Source organism: Myzus persicae, unplaced genomic scaffold (genome assembly GCF_001856785.1).
Source record: "Myzus persicae strain clone G006 unplaced genomic scaffold, MPER_G0061.0, whole genome shotgun sequence".
NCBI lineage: Eukaryota > Metazoa > Arthropoda > Insecta > Hemiptera > Aphididae > Myzus > Myzus persicae.
The window spans coordinates 37,860-61,877 of NW_019104127.1; the positions used below are offsets into that span (position 1 = coordinate 37,860).

General features: G+C 27.8%; 1 protein-coding gene across 3 annotated transcripts; it reads right to left on the reverse strand.

Moving 5' to 3' along the window:
- Positions 1–370: 370 nt before the first annotated feature.
- LOC111039017 (restriction of telomere capping protein 5) lies at positions 371–14,490 on the reverse strand. Of its 3 annotated transcripts, XM_022322292.1 has the most exons (11): positions 13,498–13,614; positions 11,800–11,862; positions 11,489–11,662; positions 7,794–7,943; positions 7,584–7,739; positions 7,468–7,482; positions 7,217–7,402; positions 1,693–1,763; positions 1,369–1,541; positions 1,125–1,308; positions 371–944 (listed from the first exon to the last, which is right to left on the reverse strand). In XM_022322292.1, exons 1-11 carry the CDS (start codon positions 13,612–13,614, stop codon positions 800–802), a joined length of 1,434 nt encoding a protein of 477 aa, XP_022177984.1. In that variant the 3' UTR covers positions 371–799. The 3 variants fall into 3 exon arrangements, with proteins under 3 accessions (XP_022177984.1, XP_022177986.1, XP_022177985.1); XM_022322294.1 differs by lacking the exon at positions 11,489–11,662 and having other exon boundaries at positions 13,498–14,490; XM_022322293.1 differs by lacking the exon at positions 7,468–7,482 and having other exon boundaries at positions 13,498–14,484.
- Positions 14,491–24,018: the final 9,528 nt, after the last annotated feature.

Consider the following 24,018-nt stretch of genomic DNA (forward strand, 5'->3'; position numbering starts at 1 on the left):
GGAATTTTTGTTTAACAACCCAAAATAAAATAAATTGAAGAGTATTTTCTTATTATCTTACTTTTTTTGTAATAATTTAACACACAAAAAAAAATTCACAAGAACAGATTAAAAATCATTGATTTTTATGGCTCTTCAAATACATTTTTGAGATTAAAAATCCCTCAGACTTGCAATTAAATTCGTCAATAATTTAAAAAAATTGCTTACACGATCATCAAATGAGCTTTAAGATGTATCACAGGTTTATCACTTGAAAAAAATCTGTTTTATGTTGTTATAATTAAAATTCTAACATTGTAACAGTTGATTAGATGAAGATTGCATTTCAAATAAACAGATATGTATAAATCTCGCATTTTATTTGATTATCTATTTTAGTTATTAGGGATGGGCCGAACTCAAGATTTCTGTATTTAATTCAACTACAAATAGAGCCAATACATACAGAAGACAATTTTTTTCATTAATCCATCAGGACGGACAGAATATACTGATATGATAAAAAAATATATATATATTATAGATAATACAGGAGTTTTCTCTTTTAAAATTTCCAATAATTCAATACATTTATAATATTTACTTTAGTATTTCTATCTGAAAACTATGGTCAATTTCTATTCATGGTAAACTTTATCTGGTATCCGGTTAATACTGATAAAATAATACTCTTGTAACTGTAAGTACGTTGGGAAATTAAAACACGAGTTGAAATGTAGTTAAAAAAATATCTTATGTACACATACGAAAATAACATTATGCGAGGACTGTAAAGAACATTATGATTAAGACTGACTCATGATGTTGAATATGTCTGACGACCAGCCAACTCAAGTAAGTATCTATCCGGGTGATCTAACCATTCTTTAGATGTCATTTTTAATTTTCGGGTCTTCTCAGCCTCTTTGATTTGCCAATTCTTTATATCCAATTGCACTTCTCTAAAATGTAAAACAAATTTATCATATGAAATTATAATTATAACTTACTAATATTAGTGAATGTGTGTTTATTTTTTATTCATGAAATGTATAGTCACTAATCAGATAGTTGAAAGATACTAACAAAAAAAACATTTATTGACAAGTACAACACTAATAATAGACATTTGTCATACGCACCTATTTTTTGGTGAACCACAACCCCATACTTCAATGGATTCTAATTTGTATGGTATGCCACAGTGTGTAACATGTTGAAAAGAGTCATCAACTTCAATTGATGGTTTTCTTGGGTCGTTACCAGCTCGGATACCCTTTGGGTATCCACGTATAGATGTGTTTAAATACATAGATTTTGGACCACCTTACAGAAATTGGATGATATTATAAAGAATTTTAATTCTTAAGTTGCAGTGATACTTACGGTTGATTACTTTGTAATTGGGTAATAATTGCAAAAGTATGGTGTCGTCGCCACCCCAGTATTGGTGTGACTCCCGCCATTCGGAAGTACCTCCCATGCAAAATAAGACGCCTTCATCACCTCGCAAGAACGTTAACGTTGGTCCTCGATAACTCAGCACATGGTGTAAAAACCTATAAAAAAAAGATTATATTTCTAAATTAATTTTTAAGAGCCGCACATAAACGTCATATTTTAACGTTGTATGTAAAGCACAATGCAAAAAACAGATAAATTTTGAAACAGGAATAAAATATTCATAATAGTTTGCTTGGAAATAATTACCTATTACTTCCGATACCGTGTTGATTGCTGTTGTACAATAGTGTCCAATGTGATGGACAAGAAAAGTCCAACTGTAATAGAAATATAAAACATAAAAGCTCGGATGCTTTCAGCTTGTTTTCTATTACCAATTTAATAATAATTACCCATTATTGCCTACAACTGCCTAGCTAATAATTACACACACTTCATTCAATTTATTATTATTATTAGTTATGCTATTAATGATGAATGATATTAGGTACATAGAGTAGTGATCCTATACAATTCATGCACTCTCATTAAATTAATGCCGTTTTTACAGTTCTACACCTACTGGAGCTTTAGCCTGTAACTAGCATTTTATACTTCTGCAATGCCAATTAAAAAAAACCCATTAAACAATTATTCAGACTGTTTTAAATTTACTTTTGTTTTTTTTCCACACTCAATTAGCACCATACGATCTTGAATTGTACTGTAAAAATATATTCAAGAGAAAATGTGTTATAATTCAGTATTGGATGATATATTAATCATTATCAAAAAACTTATTTTTGTCAGCTACATGAAATAATATTCTAGTGTATGATGAAATTGGAGTGAAATGTAAACACTAAACAACTACAGAAGATATCTCTCGAATTGTAATCTACTCTCAAAATACTTTTTAATTGATACATATGCTTATCTGATAATAATTACTCAAGTCGCCTTGAAATAGGTAAATATGCTGATTCATGTGTGTACGTACTACACTACTACGTACCTATAAGCTTCGTAGTAACTTCTAACGAACACAATAGAATACACGGATGACCCACATTGGGCGAAATGTCTTCGTTATTTGTTCCTTTGTTTATTTATAAAGCTACAATCGTCTATTCGCGTCCTCAACTTCACACATTCCACCATTACAATCAAACGAATAAAAAGAGGAGAAAAACGTACAATATATACATCTAATAAAATAATAATAATAATAATAATAATAATAATAATAATAATACGAACATTTAATTGGCAAAACCAACATGACTACTTAGCCACACCCTCTATATCTTATGTATTACGTTTTCACTTTTAATATTGTTCTCGGTCACAAGACACGTTTACATTAATCGAGATCCATTAAAAACAGTAAAAAAACAAAACAGAACAATACGGTCAGTAATTGTGAAAAATATATATTTACTAATAGATACAACTTACATTAAACAGGTATGTAAAATGTAAAAATAGTCGTAACCAAGTTGTTGTTTTTATACACGTGCGTGTTTAGGTAAAATAAGCTATTTATAAATAAATCGTTGCTAAGTATTTAAGTACAACACTTCGCGACCGAAATTACAGTTATTGGACCGTTAATAAGTGCCAAAATAAATATTAAATTCTTAACTTGAAACTTATCAGGTAGCAAAATCGTCAAAATGTTCTTAAAAATATGCGTATTCCCAGCCCTCATGTTTTTAAATGTAGTTAGAATAATGTACGGTTAGCTAACTATATCAATTTGTTTGATTCTATTATAATACATAAAAAAAAAACCGACAGATAACAAAGACCATGCTCCATGGTAGATATTATGAACTCTTCGGTGCAGGATTGCAATATGTGTTGATATTAAATTAAGTTTAAATTAATAAAGTAAAAAATTTTCAGTAGCACGTGTATAAGTGTAATCATACATACCTATTGAAAAATATAAACATCTGTATTTTATTTAAGATAACTGACGATAATGAAACATAATATCGTTATAGATTTTCAACTAAAAACTTACTGGTTTAATCTTAACATTATTTGAGAACTAAAAACAACAACAAATAAACGGCTGTAAACGTTATATGACATTTTCTACAATATTTGTACGTTAAAAAGTGTGTTTCTTTGCTGACTATCTAATTATAGACTGATAATCATTAATATTAAATAACTATAATAGTTTCGTTAATTTGTATTATTATGCGTTCTTTGTCAACCTACTGGCTACTTCCTAGCTGAAAAATGTTTCTATATTACCTATCTGCTAGCTATTGACACTACATAATTTACTAAATAAATTGAAAATCATTTATGTATGATTTTAATACATTTACTTATCAAGGCCAATCGACATTGACCTTAACCGCTCAATAGTATCATGGTCACATTTATAACTGGCTGATATTACGTTTCTTTATTTGAAAAATATATATTTATTTTAAATATAAAGTTGAAGAATTGTTTACGGTCATATTATTTTTTTTACACATAGGTAGTTACAAAAAAAGATCGTCTAAGAATACTAAGAGTAAATACGTAGGTACATGTATATTGTACATTTGTACGTATTATTACGAAATACGATTGATAAATAATTCACGGGACGAACACTAAAATCTTTGAATTGAATATTGTTCAGGGGTTAATTGAAAATTTTTATAGTTTTGAAAACTGTAGATACCATATAATATTACTATAGCTGACTTAAGAATGGACGGCCAATTCATGTTTTGGGTTCAGCAGAACCAATTTTGAGTTGTTAGCTTTAATATTAACGCGAATTAACCTATTATAAAACATATGGCATAGACATAAGTGTGTACTTTGGCTTTTCTACAATATTTGAATTTTTAAACGATTTATAAGTATGTAAAATATTACTGAATAAAAAAGATTATAATTTGTTTAAAAATTACAAAAGTAAAAAAAAATAACATGGATAATTTTCTTGTCCATTTTCTTGCATAAATGCCCTTTAGTGATGGAACCATTATTATAGCAGTTAATGGTTCTTTAAATTATCGATTACAAAGCTGTAAACTACAGATTGGATTTTGGATCAGTAACTTACAGGTTAATAAAATATCATAGACGTTATCAATGTTATTGGTGGTTTAATTTATTTGGTAAACACAGTTATCAATAATTTAATATTTTTTATGTAAAACTAACATAGTGTAACACAATCACTAACTTGATAGAATGAATAAATTACAGGGCCGTTAACAATTTCACAGACTATTCTTTATGCAACCTACCTAAGTTTGATAAATAATAATACATTTTACTCTGTAAATTATGAAAATTAGAGTGAATTGATCCATGATAAAACGTAAGGTTAAGATTATTATCAAGAGCATCTCGAAGGATTTTATTGATATTATTATTTTTAAGTAAGTTATAATCATTTTAAAATGTATAGTTTCAAAAAGATCATAACTTTTTTCTTAATAAAAATATCAATTAAAGTCTTGAGATGCCCTAGAATTTAGATAATAACCTTACGGGGGGCATGCTTATTGGGGGGGGGGTCAACCCCCTCTGCCCCTCCCAAAAAATAAAAATAATTAGTAATAAAAGTTGACCATAATATAATATATATGTGGAGCTTGATTAGGCTAGGTCTGGAGATAGACCCCCCCCGAAAAAATGTCTAGGTACGCCTCTGAACCTTACCTTTCAATTTTACTCAAATACACTACAATTTTAGAATTTACAGTGTACCATGCATTATCGTGAACGTACAATTTGGCAGTTGTACATACGACTGAGACAACACATGCAGGTGTAGCATCCTCATAAGATATTTTTCAGTAAATTATATTGGATAAATTATTTTTTAACAGTAGACTGTAGTCTTCAACTTAATATTTTTCATGTAGTACACAATTACTTTACTTGTGGGCTGTGATCTTAACAAAAAACTCAAAAAAATAAATTCTAAATTAAACTTAAGTGGTAATAATAAGTATTAATTGAATAATACAAAAACTGTCCTATTAAAAAGTATACTATTTTTGTTTAAATATCTAATTTAGTCAAAATTTTTAATTTTCTTAAAAAAAAAAAACTAATGAGGAAACTTGCGTTCAATTTTTATATCAAGCCTTTTGGTTAAAAAAATGTTGAATCTAAACAAGTAAACAATTTAAAATGTTAATAAATAGCTCAAAAAGATCCAAAATAATAATATCATGCCTAGAAAATCATATGTATAAATACTTAGTAAAGATTTCAAGTAATCATTTATTTATTTTTAAATGAATTACAACCAAATGACCAAATCAATTTCACCAAGATCTGGTTTAGGGTAAATATTCCAGTTATCGCCTAATTTTTTTTTCAACTAGTTTCAATTTGCTACCAATAACAACTATCAAGGGTTGAATATTGAAGCAATTATACTACTCAACGAAAAAAAAAATCTGAACGTTTTGTAAAACCATTTTATTTCATTTGCTCCAATCAGAATCTAAAAATTCAAAATCGAATAACTTGACCATTTGAAATAATTTTTCCTTTTTAAATAATAAAAATAAGAAAAAGTATTGAAGCAAACGATAAAGATGTTATATTATCGCGAAGTACATTATTATATATAAACAATATTTAAAGATTAAAAATCATAATGGTATTTAACTTGTATTTATAAATATCCATGGAAACGATAAAGTAATAAACCTTAATATGAAATTGTATTAAGAATAACTTATAAATTGTTTTAAAATTAAACAAATAAATATGATTTCCACCATAAAATATATAAAAAAAATATTTGACCATTTAACAAAATTGTTATGGTCACAATAATATAGCACACTTGCATACAATATATTATCATGCAAAGATTAAATAAATCAATTTAAGTTTATATAATATTATTTGCAAATTTAACATACATAATGTAAGTTAAACCGACCAAACAGTTAAATTAGTAATGAAGGCAAAATAATTGAATTATTTTCTTCAAATTTTTACAGTTACTAAAACTGGTTTTAAAAAGTAGGGCTACCAACTATCTTTGTTTGAATATAAAATGTTACGTATATTATTTCAGATTCAATATTCAACCGGTTAATAGTAAATATATGGTGAAATTGAATAACTACTTTCACACAATTACAAAGTATTCACACTTCTTAAAGTAAAAATATATTCAAACAAAAGCATTTAAACTCCTTGAAGTAATAAAAAGGATAACATTTTTTTTAAGACATGAGTTTTTAATACCATATTATTGGTTAATGAAAACAGGTATTTATATTTTCAATCATCAGATGTGATTGAATATAATATTTTGCATAAGAAAATTAATAATATAGTGTAATATAATATAATTGATGTGCTCAGATAAAATTATTAAAACAAAAAATGAATATTAAATGATAATGTTAACTTAAACCAGTATCTAAATTTATTCATTATTTGGTATTCGCTTTGAATTTTAAAATGTTTATTGAATTTATTTATTAAAATTTATTTTATTTGACAATTTTATGAAAAACAACAAGAATTTAAATCATTGGGAAAATTTGAATGTACAGTATGTGTGAATTATGGCAAGGCAAAGTGATAGTAAAATATAATACTATGCTAATATTAGTAATAAATTAATTTACTACTATTAATATTTTTTACATTTTATTATAACTTTATGTTCAGATCATTGTATATTTAAATAAGGATTAAAAATGTCAGAGAATTTACTTGTTATACTATTCATTTTGAATCAAGAAAATAGTCCCCCAAGAATAAAGTTAAATATTAATTAAAAACTTACAAATTTTGATAAGAAGTTTTGAGTGTTGAAACAATTTGGTGTTGGTTTGGAATGCAAAATTGGTTGAGTATATAATGCAGGTAATGTTGTAGATAATATCCACACTTGAGACAATGGCAATAATGGGTTTTTTTCGGTTTTGAACAGGTTTTCTTGTTCTAAAACTGGTGTTGTCAATTCGAGATCCTACAATTTAATAAAATCAATTAATACTTAATTAAATCACAATCAGTTCAGTAAAATTTACTCACATTAGGTTCGTTTTCCTAATGAGGTAATAACAAAATAGAATCATATTCAAAATTATTAAATTGTTTTCCCTGCATAGAAATCAATTATATTTATTTAAATATCAATATATACTTACATTAGGTTTGGAATATGGGCACTTTTCAATAACGGATCTGTAACCAGTGGATAAGATGTGGACAATATACCGATGAAGTAGGACAATTAACCGTGGACAATGTTGAAGTATCCAATTGGTCAAGTAGCCCACTTTTAGAGTTAATTTTTTATGAAACTAAAAATCAACTAATATTAACATGCATACATTAAATTAAGCAAAATAACTCACTGCAGAATCAACAACGGATTGAATAGTCTTAAATATATAACGACATGACTGAGGCCCTTCAGGATAATGATCCATAGCAAGTTTATAAACAGCTATGAGTAGATCTCGAAATTGGTCTTGATCAATTTCTTCTTTTCCATCAGCATACATCTAACAATCAGTAATAGTAAAGAAAGAATATTCTTTGCAGATTGGGAGTCATATAAAAATGTATACCATATAAAATATATGCCATAAATTAAAAAGAATTTATCAAATTACAAACATAGTAAACATTTATATATTATAATTATATGCCCAATTTTCTTTGCCATATGAATATATATTGATAATTTTATAAAATTAAATTATTTATTGTTATGGTACTGAGCCTAAACAAAAAGTTAGTTTTATAACATCATACAGCTGTGTGAAACATGGATTCCACACATATTTAAAATCCAAACTGAAAAAAAGTGTTTCTGGTTTAGATAACTACCCATTTAAATTCTAAATATGCAATTTGTAATAATTATAATGATAATTGATCATAATTATTTATATAACAAATAACAATGAAAGAAAATACAAATACAAAACCAAAAACTTGCACAACAATCATATAATCATAACCACACTTAGGTCCATCATCTAAGCAAGATTTTATAAGATGAAATATTATTGCTCATTTTATTTTTTAATTTGGAACTAGGATTAAATTTGAAAAGAAAAAATGTACAAGAGACTTGTTTTGATATAATGAAGTTATATTATTGAATTACATTTTAAAAACCACGGATATTATTTACACATATTACTATGTACCTATCAATTTACAAACAAATATTTATCAAGTAGGTGTATTGTATAATTTTTAATTTGTAAACAAAACCTTCACTCTTAACAGAATATCTAGTGTTAGAAATCACATCGGTAGGTATTATTCCTCAATGAATATCAATAGCATCTAGATATTAAATCAAATGATCAGATTTGTTTATAGATACATTAACACAATTTTAAATACAAACATTTTTTTAACTAATTATTTGATAATATCCCCGATAGAAATATAATTAGAAATTTACCTTTTTATTGAATGAATAAATTCAAATATATTGATTATATGAGTTATAAAGTAGTTAGCTAACTTAACAATCACTATAAAATTACCGATTATAACTTTTTGATCAGAACATAGGACCCATTAACTAATAATAAACATTCCATAGCTTATCTTAAATAGTATAAGACTAAAGTCCAGATATATCTTTATAAATAATTTATAAATTATAAATTATAATACATCTGCTACATTAAATATTATAATCAAAACAATAACAAAAAAGGGTGAAAATTATGAACACTAACAATGTTTGTAATAATTTTAAATAAAGAAATTGCACTGTTATTAGACAGATTGTATTATATATTAATTAAATAAGTTCAAAAATATGTTCGAATAATTGTCCAATGTGAACAAAAACTAATTTTTATAATTTTTTGTATTTTATGTACCTTAGTATCTTCAGCTCAGATTTAAAATTACATCATTTAAATTAACTTTCACTATTATATTAAATAAATAAACTTTATAAGCAATAATTTATATTTTTAATAAATTTAGATGTGAAATCCATTCAATAATAATCATATTTTAATACAGCAATAAATTGAATATATCTGTTTAATTATTACGGATCAAATAACAAATATATAATACATAAGAAGTAACAATAAATTTTGTAATATTTAAAAGTATAAGAAAATATCTTTAAACAACATGTCTGTCATTTTTATATAAATAAAATACACTAAATTATAGAAATGTTTATAAATACACTGATATATATTATATCATAAGGTATTAAATTATTTTCTTTAAATACCTAATAAAATAAAGATTAAGGCCTATGAGCTAATGCATTATGTATTAAACCTATTACATATTATATGACCGTTTTAGCATATTAACTTGTCGGCACAAATACTATAGATATAAATCATTCAATTATAACGTGATAGTAACAAAAATAAATCCAATATACTATGATAGTTGGAATTATCAGTTTTCTATAGAGTTCAATTAGAAAAAAAAATTCTATGGTATTGGTAGTAATGAATCATTCATTATCATTCATCATCGACAAACTGAACAAAGCATACAGAGGTTAAAACCAATAGATTTGAAATTGGCAAGGGCGATTATCTATTAACAGTATTTATTTGTAAGTAATTTAAAATATAAAAGTACAAAAAATAAAAACCAAAAATTAGATTTTAGTTTAGAAATTAATATCAATGACTAATATTTTTATGAGATCCTAATGCCACAATTGAGATAGTATGATGATTTAAATTATGATGATTCAACACTGTAGACTACATTGCCACTTATTGTAATGGTTTATGATTGGCTTGGCTGATAAATTAAAATAAACAAAAAAAACCAAAGGCTAAACTCAGTTTTATCTTAAATTGGCACAAACACAAATGCAAATTAGAATATCTGTTTCGTAAACCATAGTCAACTAAGTATCCTAGTTAAGATGACATTAAGAACTAAAACTAAAGTAGGTAACTTTTAATAGACCCATGAGCTATATACAGACCAAAAATGAAGTGTTAATGTTATAAAAACTCCTAACTAAATAAAAACAATCGACTTAGAACTTTAGTGGATGTATTCATTAAATCCGCGATTAAATCAGAGGTACCAAACCGTTAGTGGAGTTATGTTTTGAAATATTTTTATGCTTTCACAGTAAACAGTATTTTCCGTGTAACTACAAATATTTTATATTGATGTTTAAATTTAGTCTTATTATTGATCCGTGACGATTACAAGTGCACTAGAATTGTATCATCATGACGCTGTCAGACTAAAAGTTAACGAAAGAGAACACCAAAATGATATGTAATCTGCTGTACCATGAAAAAGTTTGGGAACCATTGCGTTAAGTGGATTATCATCCTTAGAAATGTTGAGTTCAATTTAAACCTAACGTTGTATAGTGTAGGAATAATGTACCTATAATAATGTATTAATGTATTAAGAAATTAAATCATACAAAGTACTCATAAACAAAATCTAAAACACTGGCATTATTAATTGTTTGACAAAATACGATTAAAAATAACTTATTAATTTAATAAATTATTAATTGGACCAATTTTTTTAAAATATTTACATAATTATATTTTTTATTTATGTTATCGCTTATTATTCACATAAAATGTAAGTTAATATTGCAATAAAATAATACATTTTGTTGTTATACAAGATGTCTTGTGGGGATATACCCATTAACCGTAAAGGGGGACTTGGAGCCCAGACAGAAACCGGTTTTACCTATAAACTAAAAAAATGATTAAAAATCATAAAAGTAATGAAAATAAAACGTTGATAGGTCAAAATTTTCAAAAAAATAAACTACAAAATTGAAATCTTCAATTGTTAAAAAAGTAACTTTTTACCAACAAAAGGTCCTTGTCTCTGTGAGTCTAATAAAAAAAAAAACAGATTTATGGTATAGGTATTTATTATCTCGAGAGATATTGTAATGGGTAAATCTTCGAAAGACATCCTGTATTTAAACAGTTAAATTGTATTATTTTTTTAGTACCTACAATAATTTTAATATTTCAATGAGATGAATTATTAATTTAATTATTATCAACCAATTACAAGTATAAAATTATTAAGACTCGCTCACCATGACGTACATCAATACTTGGCGGTCATCAGCCAAAACACTCAGCAAACGTTCAGTTTGGGCTTTAAAGTTTGTATAACTAATTACATGGGAAGAAGCAGGACCACCAGATGAAGTTACCAGAAATGCAAAAAGTTTACGAGCCATTTCAGGATATTGTGGAAACAAGTATCGCTTAAAAAAATATTTAAACATCCATAATTAAAATAAAACATATGGTACCTAAGAGTAATAATTGTACTTATAGTTGTAAAAAAAAATTTGAATTATATTAATGATTATCTAATACATTTAATAAACTTGATAAGTACCTTAAATACACCACAGCCTATGCCATTAATTGAATCTTCTTCTAAACTCTTTTGAATCAATAACTAAAAGAAAAAAGAAAAACATTCAAGGTACCCAAATTAGTATAAATGAAATATTATACAACAATCTTATAGGCTAAAATATATTTTACATACTTACAAGTATGAAATAAATAGACACATTTCCTAATGGTCTATTTGGTGAGTACAAGTATTATAAAACTGTATAAAGCATAATCATTACAACCCAAAATCATACTAGAAAATTTCACTAAGCTTTTATTTGATAATAATATAACTTAAAACCTAAGTCTCAAAATATAAAATACATAGAGAATTTAAACAATTTCAGAATTAATGGTTTTCAAATAATAAGTATTTCACTGTAGTTTTCATATTCAATTGTTGATATATAGTTTGTGTCACAATTTGTGTTTAACTGGAATTGAGGTCAAAGTAAAAACATTCAGTACTTAATTAAACTGGACTGGAGATACCTAATATTTTTCATTTTTCTTTTTTTATCAATGTAGTTAAAAATTATTATTGTCAATCTACATTTATAAGGTATTAGCCGAACTAATAACATACTTTTTATATTTTTTAACCTTGATAGTTAAAAATATTATTTTAAATTTAATAAGCCAAATGTTAAGTATTTAAAAAGTAAGTAGCAACTAAAGGGTTCAGCATAAGAACATAATGTAAATATAAATTCAGAAAAAACTGAGGAAAAAACCAACAAAAATCAATTAAATAATAACCAATAATTGGCTAAACAGGCATGGTTATGCCTGTACTACACATGAACAGTTCTACATTAAACATCCAAAAACCGAAAAAATAAATTATTCAAAACTAAACAATTAGGTAACAAGTCAACTGCAATAAGTATAAAATTAAAAATCTTACTTGTAGGTACCTGTGAATTTATGAAAACGGTACGAAGTACCTAGGGTATACCTAGATTTGGCATAAATGAAAACCAAACCTTTTTTCACTTAAAAAAGAAATTAATAGCTCCCAATAATACGGTAACAAACTAATATTTTAGGTTGGTAAATACCTCGGTAAATACTATTTTGAATGACTACTCAAGTTGTAAAAACTAAAAGTCTATGAAATAAATGGTTATGGTTTTTAAAATTACCAACATACAATAGTTATGTTGATAACATAAAAAAAAAAATCATAACTAGGTATTCATAAAATACACTATTCTGGTTCTTTTTAAGTTTAGTAGCACAAAATCAGTAAATATTTAGTTAAAAACTAGGTGTACGTATATAAAACTAGCTTTGGCTATGGTATAAATCGGCTCTTTGAATCATAGTACTAACCAAGAATTGTGACTAATTAATCATCTCTATAATAATTTCTAATGGTTTTAGAATATCTACATTTTTTATGTTCAAAATAAGATTACACAACCTACCTAACTAATCAATTTTCATCCGTTAGAGACTAGTAAATTTAGAAGTAAATAGGATTGAATTTATCTATAATAGGTTTATTGAATAAAATATAAATAACGAATATCGAGATACCTACCTACCTATATGGATATAAATATAATGTTTGATAAGTATTACAAAAATGAATGAGTCACATATTATCAAACAAACAACCTAACTAGGAAGTTACTTTATATTATATTAAACAACAGGCAGGTATGAGAATAAAACAAAAATGGAATACCTTTCCAAGTTTCTCCATTGGTAACATGCCGAGCGTTGGGTCCTTGTTGAGTGAATTAATCCTGGCAGAGTGCAATTGTTCCTTGTGATTTAAATTGAAACTGTTATGGTTGCCCATTTTTATGATTTTTATTTATTGATATTTGTGTTGTTAATATTTTATTTGAATTTGTAACGAGCAAAAATTATCTAGGAGTAGATATTCGTTATATTCGTACATGTACCTACGATAAAAAATTTTTAAAAATGAAGGGACGAATGAAAAACGAAATAAAGAACAATGTTCAAAACAACGAAATGGAGGACTTGCGGCCGTCCGAGTTGCAACCGAGCACCGCGGAGACCAGATATTAAGAATGTTTATAGCTAAACATGTTGTAGTTGTTGTGCGGGGTGGTAGTTAGGTATAAAACTATGTGTAACAAGTGTATAGTGCCTATAGTATCCGTCTTGAGTTCTGGGGAGGAATATCGCGGAAGATCGCCGGACTGCAGCCGGGCGTTGTCGTCGCGAAAGGACAGCGGACAATCGGCGTTGAAGTTGAACAGCACCACCGCGTCGTGGACGAAATTAATTGTCGTCGTCGTCGCCAAATGTGATATTGACGTTGACGTGCGCCATCGGAAATCGGAACACAAAAACGACACAAGAGAACACAAGGACGCACTGTTTGCGACAACGTCGACGTGACGGGGTGAAAAAAGAAAATAAAGATCGAAGTAGAAGGTAGTCCGATGATGATGATGATGATAATAATAATAATAATAATAATATATTATTATTATAGAGTACCTACGACCAATAGTGGTAATGAAGAAGACGATAAAACATCACGAAAACGAACACGGGTAAAACAGCGAGCGAGAGCGGACTCGACGGGCGGCGAGCTACAGCAGCGCTGCGGTTGGCCTCAACGCTGACGTTTCAACAACCGTGTTGGAAATCTTTTCATGAAATGGGACGCAGCGGCGGCGCGCGGCGCAGGAAAGAGTGACGGGGGATAGAAGGAGTCGCGGCCGTCGGGAGTTTGCGTACGAGTGCGATGGAAAATGAAAACGCACCGTGTTCTCCTACCACCGTTTATTTTACACATTTAATTTTACTATTCTTCCCCACCCCCTCTAACGGAACGGACTCGCGCGAGCTGGCCAACGATAACTCGACGTGATTGGTAAATGCCAAATGGTGATAGGTGATTAGCCGCGCGGGCCACGGCCAGTTGTTCCACAAACTAAACTAATTAATAATGCTGTGATTGTTCTAACAAATCTAACGTTATGTAACTTGTGGAGATATACATATTTGTACCATTATATTTACTGGTTCAAGCACTATTATTATTATTATCTTTAAAATTGTGGTATAAATGTATAACTTTAATCGTGATTGTAGGTGATTACCATCAAAATATTATATACCTGTCCTACTGTGTAGTCGTAGATAACACAATACCATTTACTATAATAAGTTATTCTTATGGCTAATATTTATATGCAAGTATAAGGTCTATAGAATCACAGAAGAACAATATTATGATGGAATAGAGTGAATAGCCAGTGTCTATTATTAGACACTAAAATAAAAGAAGAAATCTAAAATATACCGTGATGACTGATACGTGATTACCCACTATAAAGGTGGATTCATACCTCGTTGTGTAGTGTAGAATTGAATATATTTAACTTGTTGGTAGGTAATGTGTGACCAACATTTTGTTACCTACGTATTAAATATACGGAACACTACACGGACACGAGAGGTACTATGAATCCACCTTTATTAATATTCAATTTGTAGGTAACGTGTGACCAATGTTTTGTTACCAATGTATAAAAATGCGGAACATGGCACGACACGGTGAGTAGTTGTGAACCCCTTTTATAATATCTATTACTATTATTTAAGGTATATTGAATCTATTGGTCACTGCGCGACTTGCCGTTATCACACGACGTATCACCAGGTCGAGCAACCCAATCTAAACATAATTTATTATTATGTATTATAAATAATATTTATATTCTTTATCTCGTGGTATATAATAATACGTGGGCCTAATTCGCAAATCACTCAACTCCATATTTACAAGTTTTTGAGAGAAACGAAAAACATCTCTTAAACTTAAAAAATATTTAATATATTGTTCAGTGATTATTTTATTTTAATATAAATACAATAGTATGTAAATAATTGATCAACTTCATGTCAATCGTGGAATTAAATTTTTTCTCTGAATTTATTCAAAATTTTTTGTCTTTTTCTTGCGTTACTAAATTAACTAACCAACATTTATATTAATTATTTTGATAACAGCAACAGTGGTTATACTGTTAGCTTCTGATCTATAAATGCGTATAGATGGCGTCATACGATTAAAATAGTCATTTCTATTTTTTTAAACTGATGTGTATAATTTGGTTATAGACTATAGTACTTAAATACGCCTAAATACGACAATATTATACTATAGGTACACCGAATATTATATTTAATTAGATATTATGATTATTTAAAATAATATTATTTTAATCTGGTTATTTTGATTGGTTGTAATTAATTAATTCTGTTAAAATATTATACTTAAGAATTAAGATATAGCCAATAGCCATGAAGTTATAATAGTACAACTACTATAGTACCTTACTGTGCCTACATACTAGTTACTATAAATTCGATATAAATGTAGTTTAGCTTATTATAATTTCGTCAATTAAATTTTTTATACCGAAACTTATGTGAGTCAGCGAGTTAAGGACGATGGTGCAATCAAAATTGGTCTCTCGGACTAACTTCTGAAGTTATAGAATTTCGAAGTTTGCGATTTTACGTTTACACGTACGCGCGGAGCACTACATTAATCTCAAGTTCGGCGACTGGTGGCGTCCGGTGAAGGGAGTCACTATATACTTAAATTACTTTAACTGACCATCAAGCAATACTACTATAGTATCTTTATGATAATAGAATAAGCCATAATGCTACCTATATTTATTTGTTTTGCAATTATATTCAGGTAGACAATAAGTCAATGAGTATATTGTAACTTTGCCTGTTAAAGTAATATATAACCATATTAAAATGGTGCCCTTCGCCTACTGGCTCCAGTCACCAAACTCGAGGTTAGGTCAGTTAGAGTAATTTAAATATATAGTGACTCCCTTCGCCTGACGCCACCAGTCGCCAAACTTGAGATTAATGTAGTGCTCAGCGCGTACGTGTAAAAGTAAAATTGCAAACTTCGGAATTCTATAACTTCAAAAGTAAGTCCGAGAGACCAATTTTGATTGCACCATCGTCCTTAATTCATCGACTCACATAAGTTTCGATATAAAAAATCAAATTGACGAAATTGTAATAAGCTAAACTACATTTATATCGAATTTATGGTAACAAGTATAGGTATAGGTACATTAAGGTACTATAGTAGCAAAATTGCTCAATCCCAAAGGCCATAACATCGAAACTAAATCTGAGCGACAAATTCTGACTGCACCATTGTTCTCAACTTGAAAATTTACATATGTTTGGTTGAAAAAAATTAAAAATGGAGGAACTAAGCTGAATTTGTTCCACAAATTCTATTTTCGACATCCTAAAAATAATGAATTTTTATAAATTGTTATGTATTTATTATAATAATTAAGTAAATGTATTATGTACCTAATAAAGATTACCTATAGTCGATAACATGAAGTGTATATATTATGTATACGTTAATTTTATTGTACCCAAACGGCCGACCGTTCTCTAATTTTAAAGTGAAAATTATGGTCATGTTCCCAAATACATTGTATTCTATGTGTCCAAACGTTATGTCTATTTTTATCCAAACGTGATGGATTTTTGGGTCAATGTGCTCAAAAGTTCACAGCCCGTCTGTAGGCATGAACGAGGACAAACTCGATGGATATCTTGATATCTTGTTATTGTTTACCTATATACAACCCAATTAGTTTAATAATTTTAGGACTAACCTATTAAGTACATTGTTAGCATTGCCACGTAAACGTAGGTGTCCAAGTATTTAGATATGTTTTTTTACAACACCTAATAAAGGTTTTTTTATTATCTTTCACTTGCGGTTATTTTAACTTTGTACATCAAATTATTACTGAATACTTATTATTAAAATGACACATGGCAGTTAGTTCGACAGTAACTATCAACAAGAATGAACTTCAATATTATACACTATTATTAACAAATAACAGCTATTTTCAAAGATTATCATTTATCATAGATTTATTAACCAAACGTGTGTATTTATTACTGATAAAAACCTCATACGCAGTGCTCTAATCGCCTGCAGCTGCGGAAAACTTATCCATATAAGGAATGGGATAATAATATCTTCTCTAGATAACTAATGTCGTAACAATAGGTTCCCTCAACCACGTTTCACGAGCTAAGCTCTTCGTAAAGAGGACGTTTATTATCAAAAAAAGCGAGTAAGTGATGGATGTCACTCTGGCACTCTGCATGCTGTACAGTATAGGTTACAAGGCGTGGGTTCTGTAATGGATGGTGTTAAGTTTGAATTTAATGATATAAAATCACTAGTTTTTAAAATCTTAGATTTAGAAAGAAATTTTTTTATGAATTTCTAACTGAAAATAATGTGCTTATTTTTATACTATATTTTTACGTACTGTGCCAAAATTTGAACTTTAAATGATAATAAAAAAAATATTGTGATTATGTGTTTTCAATATTTTTCAACTGCCGTTGTAACAATACATTAGGAACCTTATAAAATTTCAAGCTTTTTTTACCCAACAAATACAATTTTATTGACATTTATAAAAAAAAAACGAAAAAAAATGGAAACTGAAAATATCCGTCAATAATAGCTCAAAACAAGTCAAAATATTCTGAAAATTGTATGGTCTGTAGAAAATGCTAACATAAACATTCATTTTAAGTAAAACACTAAATTAAGAAAAATCAAAAACATTGGTTTCTGCTGGTCTAACCTCTCTCTAAACAGAAAAGATAAAGTAATTTAGTATTGTCAACAGACTCCACATTAGCCACACACGTCTTAAGCACGGATTCTTCATGGAAAAGGAAGAAAAACCAAGGTGCAATTTTCGTAGAACTCTTAGTCAGATCATACATAAACATCAGGGGCGTCCGTAGAGAGGGGGGCCAGTGGGTGACATGGCATTGCAAACACTGGGATTTTTTTAATGAACCAAAAAATCAGTGTGTAATAATGCAAATATGTGACTACCTATGTAATATGTATCACATAAATTTAACTTTTAGCACCCACTGAGCTGATTTTATGCGGGCGCCCCTGAACCACATAATTACAGAATGCTTCCAATACTGGAAGTATTTAGCAGCCTCAACATACCCAATACCCTAGATGCAATACTCAAATACCTAAATTAACAAAAAAGAAAATTGTCATTAATGGTCTTTGTCGACGATCTTAATTAAGAACAAAAACAAAATATTATATACATTATAATATTATCTATATCCAGTCTGTCAAAAACGAAATATATCAGTTCTGCGCGACATGGACAACAGCAACAACTTATGATTTATAGAATTTTCCCTCACTACAACGAACAAGGGGGCCATGACGTATTCGAGCTGGTTGGTAATCGGGTCTTATTATTTCGTGATAAGTAGGTATTGTGTTGTAATTTAAAAACTATGATCCGTAGACCGTAAGCACAATATCTGGCCGTTAAATTATTCTTTTACATACGCACAATGCTATTTTCCAAATGTTTTGTCTAATTTATACTAATACCACAAACCAGTTCACACCGTTCAACAGTAACTAACGGCTATCCGTCGTTATTGACTTAAATGTTAATACCTTACAATAATATAATAATACTTTATATACCAGTAGGTACTATTTTCTTACTAAAAAATAATCCCTCGAGGGCAGTAGAAATATTTTCTTTGGTCTTAAAAAAATAACATTTATAATGATGGGGGGGGGGGGGGGGTCAAAAAAAATTCCTTTAAACATACATACTAATGATATCGGTAATATAATGAACTATAATAATCACCAAAATAATATATTCTAAAATAAATTTTATAGCTAGAACAATGTCTATTACCTACATTTAATATATTATGCAGGTTTTAAAACATCTTATTTTTTCACTGACCATATTATCCTACAAATATTATACAATAATTATGTAAAATAACTTATATGGAAGTTCTACAATACGAAATAATATGTTGTTTGGTACATGCATATATTATATTAATATATAGATAGTAATAGTTTATACTTGAAAAAATGAACAAAATGTGTTAATATAAAATACAGCGCTACAGCTATATAATATGAGTATCTTGGTTTGGTACATTTAGTTCACGGGCAAATCGGCATTAGTGTACCTACAGGTTCACATTTGCCTTGTGAAATAATTCGACCTAGGTAGATAGGCAACCGCAAGTTGCAGATTGGATTTGGGGGAGTCAGTTTTCGACCAATGTGTACTCTTCCCTTTTCGGACAAAATTTACTGTTTCGTTTTCGGCCACTGTCCCTTTTCGGCCAGCAGTTTTCTTTAAAATTTACAACTATTAAAACTGCACTAGACAATTTTTATATATAATTAAATATTATTGTATCCAAAAATGTGATTTTGAACAACATTTTGCCGTTACTCTATATACTATAAACTATTATACTATACTATTTTATTATACTACTGTAATATTGTAAATAGGAAATTTCAATTTAAGAAATTTCTGAATTTGTTAAATGTGTTGTGATAAAATAGCAATTCTGGTAATACTTTACTACCACGTAAATATTAAATATTATCTTTACCTCCGTGATTATTAATTATGTACAAAAACAAAATATATAAACAAGATATTATTATAAAAATTCTCGTAAAAAATGAAATAGTGGCACTACAGATATACCTATAAGTTTTTAAATTTTGAATGCAAAACAAATATGAAGGATTTGAAAACTAACTAGTAACTAATCATAATAATTCAGGGTGAATGACAAAACCACATAAAATATCTGTTACTGCTATAAGTTTACTGATATATATAGTATATATCTATGTGAGTAATTGCAACGAACAAAACAATATTAGGGTCATCTTGAAAACCTGGATATCCAGACGAGGCACTAACCATTTGTATACAAAGTATGGCAGTACTGGTGGATGGAGGTTCATCATTATTTTTGTTCACTCAACAGTAAATCTAAAATAAAATGTTGTTTTCTTATATTATTGGATATGGTTTTTTTTTAATAACTGTCCAGGTGGAGTGTGTATACTCCATAGTTCATAAAGTACTTATATCCTATAGGGTGCTGAGCCTTTATTTATTTTATATTATACCAACATTTTTAGCAAAAAACTATAAAGTAATAGGTATTATTGTTATGTAGGTACCCGTGTTGTTTCTATTTAGTAAAATCATTCTATTTGCGAAGTAAACATTTATGATTCATGTCATGAAATGTGAATAGGTAGATAGGTTTTTTTTACTCTACATGATTTATAATGATTATTGTGGTTCGTGAAATGTATATTCATTTTGTATACGGTATACCTATAATACGAATATGAAATAGAGTTTATTTTACACAATGTGGAAAACACGTTATGAATCATATAAGAAATTAAATTATGAATATAAAATATAATAATATAATTAATATAATATAATATAATTATATTGATTCGTTGTAAAATATATGAAATTTAAATATTTATAAATTTTAAAAAATGTAGTAACATTTTAATCTTTGAAAGCAGAATATTTTTCTAAGTATTTCGATACATAAAATCAAATTTACAACTAGTTGTTTATGAGTTATATGTAAGTATTTAGTGGACCAATATTCTGTGGGTTAACCACGCTACTTCGCTCAACTAAACAATAAATACTTATAACTCATAAACTGCTAGTCCTAAATTCAATTTTTAAGAATAGAAATACCCAGAAACATATTCTGTTTTCAAAGTATAAATTAAAACTGTATGTGTTCATTAAAAAAAATTAAAAATTATAAGGATACAAAATACAAAAAATTTAATTTTTTTAAAACACGTACGTATTGTTTTGAGTTTGAAACTAATTTTTTTATTACTCTAATAGATTTCAGTACTAGACTATTACAGCTCAACAATTAAAGAAAAATATACATATTATAGTCGGTAATATTGCGTAATAACTTATAAATAGCTTAAGCATGATAGCAGCCAGCAGGTTTAACAAATAAGATTAGATTGTTTGCACAACAACATTGTTTTATGATATAACGAGTAATTGTTAAATAAAGAGTGAAATATTAGCTACCGAGATAAACGTTTGCGTAAAACCTCTGTTAGGAGGGAAATTAATGGACCAATTACGGAATTTAAATAAGAAATAAATTGTGATATCATAGTTGAGACGATTTCTAGTGGAGAAGTTTCAGAAGTGACTGTTTCAGCATGAGATTTATGTCGAGGCTATGATGACTAAGGTAGATAGGTTATATCGATGGATACAAATATGGAAAATTGTATACTTCATTGTTTTATTTAAAAATGAAACTTAATGGTATTTGGGTTCTGACCTCCTAAATATATGAGTTTTTATTCTGTTGTTAATGTTATGAACAAAATAAAATCTTTAATTCAATCTTAAAATATTAAAACAATATATTAAAATTGACTAACGAGAAATCACCAAAAAATATATGTTCAAATTAACAGTTGGCGTGGGAATGGCCTCATTTGATCATAAATGTATGGGTATATTTGAAGTTAAAAATAAAATTGTCATATATTTAATTGTAATTACTTATGAATCGAAACAACATTTTAAATTATCTTATTTTTGCATATTTTGAAAAATAGATAAATTTTAAGTTTTTATTTTATAAAACATCAACAAATTCATCACAAGATTTTTTTAATGTTTATTCACCTAATAAATGAGCAGCAATGTCAGAAACTATTTTTGTTATTCATAATTGGATTAATTTCAAATAAAGAAATATACCTATTTAAATAAATTGAAATTGTATACCTACATTTTGTATTTCTACAAGCTGTCAGTATATAAACTATGTTAATAATAATTATAAGATAGTAAATACCTCACCAATTTAAGCTTAGGAGCTATTTAGTGAAATGATTATGTACCTCTAAGTTTGTTATTATGAAATGTACTTACATGGCTACAAAATTTACTAACAAAATGTGAAATAAAATAAAATATAATTATTAGTTATAGATTTTTTATTTTGGTGGGAATTATATGTATAGGTTACACCAAAAGAACAAATCAATTTTTCAATAATTAGTTTTGCGTAAAAATCTCAGTTTTTTCTTAATTTTTTGCTTGTTTTACTTGACGCATTCGAAAACTATTGAATTTTTTTAATTTTGATCCCCTAAAGTACCAACTAGATTTATACTTCCCTATCAAAAAAAGTCCGTTGAAAAAAATTGAAACATTTTTACTGTTCCAAAACGTGTTGACAGACACAAAAAAAAGTCACCCATCATTGTACAATCAATACATTCATCGATCCGCTCAGAATCTAAAATATAAAACCGATGACGTAATATAATTTTTGTAATAGGTAATTTTACTCTAGGGTTACTTAAAAATCATAAAAAACGATTTTAGACGAAAGCATTTTATCTATGTTGCGCGTGGGTCTGAGAGAAAATAAATGATGTACTGGCGATTAGCATCCGGGTTAAACAATATTTATTTAAGTTAATCGAATTTAAATGTTTAACCTTCAAATTGCTGCAAGCCATTTAGAAATTAGAACATTTTTATTAGTAATGTGAGAAATAAAATAATATTCAAATAAATACTTTTTGATGTTGTGTCAAAATTTAATAAGAATAGATATAAAAAAAAATGGTTCATTCTGAACTTAAAAATAGTGAACATTTTATCATTTAATCAAATGTTTAAATAATCCGGGGAAATCATTTGATGCGTACCTATGTACGAGTATATACCCATATATTATATAGTAGATTCCTAGCCTCCTAGGGCAACTCGTCAATGACGAATGGTTATTTATTAGGCACGTCCATTACATGTATTACATTTGAATTCAATGATAAATCATTACATATGAAAAACCATTCTAAACGGAAACGGTGTGTCAGATTCAATTTCTAAGGACACTTTATAATTTGTTTATATTACTAAAGGTGATTAATTTTTTTATTAGTTATATTAGTATAATATTGAATTATTCTTTGCAAAAGCATAGCAATTTATAATTATTATAACAGTATATATTATACTATAGTATCATATGTATATATTATCGTTATTAACACATAAGTCAATTATAGCGTAGGTACTTTAAAAATTAGAACTAGTTTTGAATAGAATCGTTGAAAAAATAACTTAAATTTAGACTATATATTTTTAAAATTGTATTGTACACAAGCTGTCCCGCCCGGCGTCTCCAGTGCCAATGAATTGTTTTTTTTTTCATAAATATATTTGTAAAAAATGTAAAATATACCATTGCATATATTTTATAC

What these genes read in the sequence shown, in the direction of transcription:
- LOC111039017 (XM_022322292.1), bottom strand. Translation starts at nt 13,614, where the DNA reads ATGGGCAACCATAACAGTTTCAATTTAAATCACAAGGAACAATTGCAC. An exon ending in CAATGGAGAAACTTGGAAAG is followed by an intron (nt 11,863 to 13,497) that starts GTATTCCATTTT and finishes TTTTTCTTTTAG; the next exon opens with TTATTGATTCAAAAGAGTTT. An exon ending in CAATTACAAAGTAATCAACC is followed by an intron (nt 1,309 to 1,368) that starts GTAAGTATCACT and finishes AATTTCTGTAAG; the next exon opens with GTGGTCCAAAATCTATGTAT.